At 40.5% G+C, this 9,972-nt stretch overlaps 1 protein-coding gene across 8 annotated transcripts in view; it reads right to left on the bottom strand.

Annotated features, from left to right (window-relative positions):
• The window catches only part of NUMB (NUMB, endocytic adaptor protein), a 105,555-nt gene that overhangs the window by 3,276 nt on the left and 92,307 nt on the right, over positions 1 to 9,972 (bottom strand). For 6 of the 8 annotated variants that reach the window (XM_025211983.1, XM_006030351.3, XM_006030352.3 and 3 more), the window contains 5 exons: positions 9,741 to 9,881; positions 7,618 to 7,819; positions 5,414 to 5,716; positions 2,235 to 2,384; positions 1,215 to 1,370 (listed from right to left, as the gene is read on the bottom strand). In XM_025211983.1, the coding sequence (XP_025067768.1) occupies positions 1,215 to 1,370; positions 2,235 to 2,384; positions 5,414 to 5,716; positions 7,618 to 7,819; positions 9,741 to 9,881 (952 nt within the window). The remainder of the gene's footprint in view (positions 1 to 1,214; positions 1,371 to 2,234; positions 2,385 to 5,413; positions 5,717 to 7,617; positions 7,820 to 9,740; positions 9,882 to 9,972) is intronic. The other 2 variants (XM_006030353.3, XM_006030354.3) reach the window with 1 other exon arrangement.

Here is a 9,972-nt window from a genome sequence, read left to right as displayed (position 1 = left end):
ACTCTTTCCTTATACTTTTCCTACGTAATTCAGTCTGTTAACCTCTGTCTAATTTTTCTGCAATGTTCAATACTTTAAATTTCAGTTTATTTTTCCTATGACAATCTGCTTTTAAATCATTTCTCTTAAAAATACATTTTTTCTACCTCAATCCTTCTCATCTCCTTTCCCCCCCACAAGTTACCCATCCACCCCATTTTTCCTCTCCCAACAATTTTACATTTTTTGGCATCTTGAATTCTCCCTGTTCCTCCATCCCTGCAAAAGATCCTCCCCAGCTTTCTGACTAGGGTGGAATAGGGAGCCAGCCAGGCAGAGGAGCAGAACTATAGTTCAAACACTGCTGGGCTTTTTGCTGGATTAGAAGACAACCACCTCTGATCAGCTCTGCCCCTGACTGAACTAAGCACAGAAATTGTATCCACAGATCAGCCTACTACTGCTTCTGTGTAAGCTGTTAAGCGTGAGCCTGAAGTCCAGGATCTGTGGTTTTTCCAGTCCTGAAATGTTGCAGAGGTGAGCACACTTATTTGGGGGGGGGGGCAGCAAAATTAAACTTGGGGTGCATGGAAGGCGATCACTGCAGGAATTTTGGGCTTGTTTTCATGGAAGAAGTTTTCCCATTAGAGGTATTGTGACCTTCCACACCACACAGAGGCACTTGCTCTGTACAAGCTTTTTTGGGTTTAGCTTTAACTGCTTCCCAACAAGCACAAACTATAATGAAAATGCCACTCCTCACTGTACCAGTGTCCACACCCAGTGCAGCTGTTCATTTCAATTCATACATTAGTGTATACTCCAAAACTTGCCTGAATAGACAAGGCCTCAGCTACTAACGTGCCCAACCAGCAGACTCCGTTGTGGTTTTATTTCTCTGAAGTGTTAGACAAACTTGTATTCCCATTGCAGCTAAATAAAAAAATAACTTGCTCTGGGTAAAAATACTGAAACAAAGTACTGAAGTCTTTTTGCACTCTGCTTCAGAATATGCATTTTAGTGCCTGATTTTCTTTAACATGGGTATGAGAGTTCTCATGGCCCAATCTATAAACCTCATCACCCACTTGGGAAAACCCCTTCTAATTTCCAGCTTTTGTTCATGGTCCTTCCCCTACTTTAACAAGTTACATTGGCAGCTGGCCCAGGAACTCAAATCATACCTTTGACCTCAAGTTCTTACAGCAATGCAGAGGGTCTACATCTGATCTTACCAGAGACTGTGGCTGCAGCTCCAGTATTAGTAGCAGCAGGAGCAGCAGGGGCATGAGCCCAGGGATTGGTTTCACGAACTGGCATAGCTGTGGGTACTACAGCAGCTTGAGATGGTTTAGCAGCAAGCACAGAGAAGGCAGAGGCAGTGCCATTAACTAAAATGGGAGTAGACAACATCAGTGCAGTTAATTCATGCAAGGCATGCATGTGACTAGGATGTTAGAGGGCTGTCACTCTTGCCAACACAAAACACTTAGACAAACACACAACAAAGCCTGTGTAAGCTAGTCACTCTTAAAAAAAAAATCCAAGTTATTTCAGTTGTACCAACCAACCTGGGTAGCCAGATTGTTGGATGGTGGCCTCAGATTTATGAGTAGACTCAAGTTGGAAAAAAGTTGTTTCAAACAGGCCTAAGTTAGATTAGACCTGATGCTCTGCAAAATGTATGCGACAACAAAACAGAGCTAGAATAGCCTCACTGTATATTCAAATACAACTAAACTTATTTTCCTAAACAAACATGGCTCTCTTCACAATGTGCCATTGACTCTTTTTACGTGTCTGCAAGGAGGAACCTAAGGTCAGAGGAGCCTATTACATAGCTCCCACCTCTTGTCAAAATGTCACATTTAGTCTCTCATACATCTTTCAGTTCTGGTGCTCAGGCCCAGGGACTTGCTGCATTGGATTTGTGAACAGTTATGCCACACTAAAGGCTGCACACAACAGAATATTAAGAGCTGCTGTGCCAAAGCCTCTTGCTTTTACAGAAGATAGTGTTGGGGACTGGCATCTGGATTTAAGATTAAAACAAAACATGATTAAAACAAAACATGCAAAATAAACTGCCCTATAAGCATATGAGATGAATAAAGCAGGTTGTGTCTTCCAAATGCAGATAATGTAATGGTTGTGTAAGAGGCCAAGACATATGATGGCATGCTACTAAAAAGCAGTCACAAATACAAGCATCATCCAGCATGTCCAAGCAAACCAAGAAAAAAAAAGTCAGAAACCTTGAAAGGCAGGAGACTGTGGTGCAACTACTGTAACCGGTTTTGTCATAGGCGCTGAAGTGAAAGGATCCTCTGAAGGTGTGCTGAAAGCATTGGTAATCTGAGAACACAGGGAGCTAATGCTGTCCACTTCCCCCTCCACCTCCGGAACTGAAAAAGTAAAAAACCACAAATTAGCTTGAAAGTTAAGTAAAATTATTTCTCTGTCCCTCGAGCATCTGTAGCTCAAGAGAAAAAGTTCCCAATTTTAATCTCAAGCAATATCCCTCCTGTTGATCTGGAAATGCATACAAGATTAAGTCTTTCACTCTCCGAATCCACACTTTATCATCCCTTGCAAGCAGAGGTGGAAAGGCACAGCCAGCACGTTTTGTAGGTCTTCTATTTTAGGGAGGAGGAACAGTTGATTTCTACTTTTGAAGCAAGTCACTGCACCTTTCACTTTCTGTGGAAGCCTTCCATTTTTAACATCCTATTGCCCAAGTTCTAGTCTAAGATTAGGCAAGCGCTTGCATAAGGATTGTAAATTTGGAAGAAACTTTAATAATAATTTTTTGTGTAAAACAACAAAGCATCTGGCACCTGGCTCTTCATTAGGCCACAATGCTTAAGATTGGTTTAATTATTCAAATTACATGTTTCAAGTACCTAACACAAGGTCAAAGCTACAACTACAAGACAACAGCTCACAGTGGCTAATAAGGCTTCTAGAAGAGCTATATGCAGCTGCCTTCCAGGGACTCATCATATAATATATCCTATGAAAGGAAAGTTGATGGAACAAACCTTCTAAAAAAATGAAACAGAAGACCCATACTCCTCAAACATCATTTCTTGGCTATTCAAACCCATGTTTTATAGAGTTTGGGATTCAAAATTAAAAGGCCAAGACATTCAAAGAAAGTAAGACAGACACACACACACAGGATACGGACAGAAATTACACATAAACCAGTATAAATTATTGGAAACCAGTTCAAATCGGTAATACATACAACAGAAGTTCAGTGCATATAAATCATGTTCAAAATGGCCCAAATCAGTTTAAGATACACTTGGATGGATGTAATATCAGACTTAATTGATTTAGGTTAAATCACGTTATTGAACTTCTGTCCCAGATCCCCTCCAGATTCAAGTTAACTCACAATCCCCTGGCATCCCAGGATGCTTTGCATCTCCCCCACAAATCCTGCCTGGCAGGGTAGGCGGGCTAGCCTTGGCTCAAGGTCTGCCCAAGCCAAGCAGGGAGGTGTGGTTTAGTGCCTCCTGGCTTCTGGCCTAGGCCCCTGCAGGCATGTAGCTACATTTCTGGAATAAAAAATAATATCTGTTCATGTGCTTATCGGTTCAATCTATAAAGCTTAGACTAACCTGCAAAGATTGAATAGATTCAGCCTCAGGCTTTTTGAGTTCTTATACTGACTTGGCACTGTACATCATGCAGCATAATTTAACATTGCCATTGTTACCATTTTGCTACAGGACCTCACTTAGACTTGGAAGGGAAGCAGTTTCCTTGTCCCTTGAAACAGATACAACAAACCTTCCCATTAACCAGGACAAAGAGCAGAGACCTTCTGAAGTTTCTTTGCTCATTTATAGAACCAGTGACTTGCTCTGAATCTTGGTTTCTTGTATCACAGCTAAAACAGAGGGGAGGTTTTTGAGGGCGCTTTGTTTGACCAGAAATTCTGCTCTGTAACTCAAAAACCTGTCCCAACAGAAGCTTCATCTCAACTATCTAATCCCTTGAACAGGGTGATCTCACCAGCATTTTCTTGCAAAAGTTTCAATCAAAAATTTCCATCCAGTACTTCTCATTTTTATTCATTGTGCCACACCCTTAATATACATATGCTTACTGTGTTTTTCTTAAGCAAACTACTTCGACTTGCACGTAGATACACATGCACTTTTGTTGTAGGACCAGACCAGGGTAAGTTTTCTTCTGTGTAAATGTGGAAAAAAAGGCATTTCTGATAAAGTGTGCAGAAGTATTTGTTTTTCCTACTCATACGCTGTTCTTCAAAAGGTACCTTTGGTTATCAACCACTTACCAAAACGTGGAAATAATGTAAGCCACACCAGGGTCACAAATACAAAATACATGAAAAGATTCAGAAGGGTTGGGTATAAGCTAATCAGCTGGATACCACTTAAATAAAATACGCTCCTAGCCACTACTTTATTGGGACGTTGTTCAGAGACCAATTTAACCTGATGATGAGTGGCAAAGGCACTAAGAAAATGGGACAATATTAGAACAAAGTCTTAATATGACTATGATAAAGTAATGGCTATGAGGTGTTTTAAACAGATGTAAAACCAAAAGTTAACTTTTTGGAACCATCCTAAAGCAGGATGGTTCCAAAAAGTAACAGCATAGAACAAATGAGATGAAATGGCAATACAAGCAATGACTCTTGCCTTTATTCAGTAGTTTACTTAAGGCTTTAGATTTCTAGAAACACTCATGATCAGAATGCAGACAGCCCTGCAGGACAAACTATTTAAGAGGATTCTGGGTTTTTTGTTACACTTTATAATCATCACTTTATAGTTCTTTTGGGATCATTCAGTAAGAAAGCTACAGTTTTACAGCTAACATGTTACTGAAATCCAGTCACTCTGCTTTTAATATTAAAGTGGTGCAAAGTTATTTTAAGTGATGAGACAAAATGGTTTTGAACTGCTCTAAAAGGAGCAATTTCTTCCAGCAGAATTTGACAGAGGCACCTCAGCTAGTAAGTGGAAAAGGGTCTTTAATGTTCACAAGCGATCAAGGTTTTTTACATTTCCAAAGGGGCCCTTACCTTCATGCTCAGGTACTGATTTAATGACTCAGTGTACAATGCTGCCTATTTCATCAGCACCTCCACAACAACACTCCGAATGGCTTTCTGAAGTCAGAGAACAACAACTCTGCAATATGACAGGCATTAGCGTAACATGAGGAAAGACCCTAGTCCCTTCCTGGCAATGAAAAGTCCTTCTTGACCTGATGGCACTTTTCATTTGCAAGAGGTTGAAGTGGAGTAAGAAGGATTGATATAGTAAAAAAACAGAGCGATGTGCTTGTTTAAAGCCAGAGGCAAGTGGGTGGAGGGAGTGAAAGTAAGTTTCCCCATCCTCACGTTTCTGAAGGATGAGTACTTTAAGACACCATTTATTTTTACCTGAGTTTTTCATAGGGAAGTCTGTCTTTCTTTGCACTGTTGAAGGCAGCTCATTTATTCGCAAAGACAGCTGCCGTTTAAAAGGAGACATCTTCTGGCTAAGGGCAGGGAAACCTCGGAAAGAGCCTTGTCTGGCAAGCTGTTCTATAGGCGCATGCCTCCGTGGGATAGCGTGGGGATTGTTCATCTCTTTATCTAGAGGCACAGCACTATCAGCAGTGGGTGAGGTCGGGGAGCCCGGGGATGGGGCAGTATTGCTCGGTGTGGCTCCAGGAGCAGCTGTTGTTTTCACTTCTGCTTCAGCTGTGGGAAAAAGAAAAAGTTTAATAAAGTAAAGCCATTATTAACACTCCTCCATTACCTTTTTCAGAAGAGAATGCAGCTTTTCAGAAGAGAAAGCTGCAATTACAGCTCTACAGCTAGAAGAGTTTCACCAACGTCAACTGTTAGCACACACCCAGCATCCAATGCAAAAAGTCAGGCCAGGCACTTTTCAGGGGCAACAACCTTATAAAACATGCGTTCTTCAGCTGCTACACAGTGACATGTTAAGTTTCTGAAGCCAGTGGCAATTCATTTCAGTTTAAGTCTCAAAAAATAAAATAAAAAGGGAGGGGGGGTGGAGGGAAGGAGAAGAGGACTGTACTATTAAACTGATGCTCAATTGGAAATGGAAAAGTTGATCAGAACAGCTGTTAGTGTTATGGAGATGTACATGTCATGACCCAACCTGGATTTAATGCAGGGAACGTACTTATCAACCTTTGTGTATACTTCATTTTATCACTAGCAATTCTAATATGCTGCAGGTCATGGGGGACCTTGGTAGAAAGTTTATCCTCTAAGCTACAGCAAAAATCAGGTTTAAGGGGAATGCTGCATCATTTTTTTTTTAAAAGAGGAGAAATCAACTTCCTCCCACCCAGCTACCTTCCATTCTAGCGTCATAGGAGAGGCAGCCCTGGCTACTGGTTTCCTGCGCTCTCAAAAATGTTAATTTTCTTCAAAAGATATCAACAGAACAACAATAACCAATGGTCTGGCAAGGAGAAACACTATGCTAGGGAGCTCGGCAGGAGAAGCAGTTCAGAGGAATTCACTGGGCTGTCCTTCCCCTCAAATATCGATTAGCTGCAGCTGCTCAGGGAACAGAAACTGGCCAGTGAAAAAGCTCTACTATGTTTTTGCTGCAAAAGGATTTCACACACCTCAACTGAGTCAACTCTGTGACTCATGCCCACAAGTCACAAATGACTCTCGTTCAAGCTTCATTTAGTACTTTCTAAAACTGATGTATGGGAAGTGGGTGGATGATGAAAACTACAAAAATAGCAAAGATTAATGTTCTGAAATAAAGTAGCAATATGAAATCTGTTGTGGAGCCATCAGACTGCAAATTATACCCCATTATAAAATTACATGGAATACACTAGTTCTTATGATGTTATACCACTAAGGCTACTAAAATTGGGGCCTTCTGCCTTTTCATTTAATAAAAATTGGTGGAAGTCGGAGCCATCTTCCTGTGAAATCAAAATACAGAGGTCTAGAATCTTTCATTTCAGATTGCTCATTTTAGCTCTTGGCAATTTTTGCATCCAACAAAGAAATGGTAACGAGTGCACTCATTTCATGAGTCATGTTTAAGATCTAATAAGTAAAAAAAATAGACCTTCTTAAAGACCAATGGCATTGTTTTGTTTTTTTCCTGAAAAGCTGTCAAGGCCAAAAATCCAAACAGCAGTAATTTTGGCAGTGGACCAGAAAACCTAAATCTCCTTTAAAAACAAAAAAACAAAAATCAAAAAACCTGATAAGCTGCTTGTTTTGTTCTTCATACTGAATTATTAAGCTTTTTTAAAGTCTGCTATAACATTTCTATTTAAGGCCCTTGTTCTGGGGTCTGTCACTTCTACTGCCTGAGAGATGAAACTAAAAAGTGTCAACAGCTTTCTCCAGGTATATTCACAACATGAAGTAGTCCATGTTATTCTAAGGCCTGTAGGGAAGTACTCCATGCTGAGGGGAGGAGATCCTACCTTTCATTTTCAGGAAACAATTCACTGTCTAATTAGCCTCATCTTCCACAAAATTGTAGGATGCGGTGAGGAAGTTATTCCTTTCTTCCTTGCACAGACTTTGAGTCACACCCGTACGGATTTTGTTGGCCATTGCATAAAATCATGCAACCTATATGCCTTTACCTTTAGCATCCTGCATCTGTCTCATGATTTCCTCTCGTTCTGCTTGTTCAGTAGCTGTAGTGACCCTAAATGACCCCTCCCTTGTGAATGTGGTTCTACTGGCATCAAAGGTGGCAGTCACTCCACACTCCTTCTCTCGTTTCTGCTTTCTCTCCAGGCACGCTGCAAATGCACAGCCCACGGCATGACTCAACCTTTCCCCCTGTACAAAATAGCATTGCATCATAAAGGAACGGGAACAAAACCACACAGGTGTTGAGCATTTCTAAGTGATAACTTGCCCTTTATAAAGAGAAATCTAATTAAGGCTCTTCAAAGGATGATTGTTATTGGCCTTAGCACCCAGGTCTAAAATTGAAGCTTCTGTACCAAGGCTAATGCCTACTAATGCATCAGCAATGCTGGAGAAGGCCACCCAGGAATGAAAGATTGTCAGATAAGCTGTTTAGTTCAACTACAACAAAGATATTATTGCAATAACATGTCAACACTAGTCCCTTGCCTCTGGGAACAACTGTGCTCAGAGGAACTCCTACGAAATGATCTTTTACAGTTATAAGCAATGAAATCTAAAGAGTTGCTATTGTTGCAGACAGAAAATTTTCAAAGGGTCTAGACCCAGCCTACCTTTCTTTGGGCGTTACCTGCACTCACATAAAAGGTAATTAATAAGAACAAATGTAAGTGTGTTTGTACCTCTAATAACCCCAAGTAAATGTCCATAGTTGTAATTCCAGGCAACCTCCTTCAAAAGCTAATAGTCTAACTGGTATACTTTACAGTCACCCAGTAAACAGCCAGCCCATGACTCGTTCAAAGACCAAGACTACTTTAGTGAAAAAAGGAAGCCTCATGTCTAATTCTTTCTGCTTAGATGAGAGACCAAGAAGCAGTTTTATCACAAAAAGCAGTGAAGTGCTAAGGATTTTCATGCCTCAGTCTGGTTTGACCTTGGTTGGCTGGTGTAGGCACAAGTTGAGTTGATTTCACTGAGCAACCCATTATCATTACATATAAAAGGCGTCCAAGCCTTCTGAAAAGGCACCTCCAGTATTACTGCTGTGGTCTGGAATTCAAAACAGCCACTGTTCTGTAACTGCACTAAGGAAATAAAATGGAAGTCAAAGTCTAGAAACCCATCTGTACCTCTGACACAGGATTACTCAGAGGAACTGTCAGCATCTTCACTCACTAATCAAGTAATGCAATTGAGTCTCTTATTTCACTGAGGAAAATCAGGGATTCTTGTACTCCATCATAAGTTCAGAGGTTCCATCATAACTGGAAGTTCTGGTTTACCACCTCTCTTTAGAAAGGTACTGCCACTTCCAAGTCTAGCTAAAATTGCTCTGTATGACCTGTATTAATGTATATAGTTTCTATCAGAATTTTAACTTAAAAAAAAGTTTTTTTGCAATACTTTGTATGCCAACAGCAGCATTTTCCAACCTCAGAATCTCAAACTGTTTATAGAGGGTATTTAAACTTCTCTACACTTTACTGAAGAGGAGACCAGACCAATGAAGTCAAATGGCTTGGCTAAGGACATACAAGTTAGTGACAAAGGTTATCGACTTCTCAGTCCCCTGCTGAAACTACACATATATGGACTCCCTTTGACATTTAAAAGGAGAAAAGGAATTACAGTACCATGTATGCAGTTTAGTTCCATTTCTTGTCGATTTAATTTCTTTAATGTGTTTGCATACAAGAGGATCAGATGCTACCAGCTGCACATTTAGTTATTCACTGCTTTTGGCCTGGAGAATTTATTTCACAGTTTTTAGCTGCATACATTTTCAGATGACAGTATCTTTTGTCTATTTGTAGACATGTAGCTCCGTTCTGCTAGAGATAGAAGCTGGTTACATTCCATTTATAGACCAGGCTGAGCATCTTTTCTGTCCATAAAATGAATATGCGACCACAGACAGGATAGCAAGCGATATATATTTGACTTGAAACCACTCCATTAATTATATAATAACCTGGCTGAAGCCAGAGCACCTTGGAGCATAGTCTGCAAGTAAATTCAAAGTTTATCACAAAAGACTTAAAATCTGCTGGGCACAGCTTTTGCTCTTCTAGTTACAGAAGCTAGATGCAGACCCTGACAAACTTACCGTGTCTTTTACGGCCATGAAACAGTGGCATATCCAGCGTCGGGTGGTGCCATCTCGACAAATGTATGAAAATGCTCTGTCAAAGTTTCTGTCCGGTGCACAGAAAGAAACCTTTTCTATGGTCTGATCAACTATAAGATCCTACAGGGGAAAGAACACAAAAAACAAAACACCCCCCCCCCAAGAGAGAGAGATACTTAACACAAAACATTTTCAGCAATAACAGCAAAGA

Source organism: Alligator sinensis, unplaced genomic scaffold (genome assembly GCF_000455745.1).
Source record: "Alligator sinensis unplaced genomic scaffold, ASM45574v1 scaffold381_1, whole genome shotgun sequence".
NCBI lineage: Eukaryota > Metazoa > Chordata > Crocodylia > Alligatoridae > Alligator > Alligator sinensis.
The sequence above is the reverse complement of the archived record's forward strand: the minus strand, read 5'-3'. Positions and strand labels throughout refer to the sequence as shown.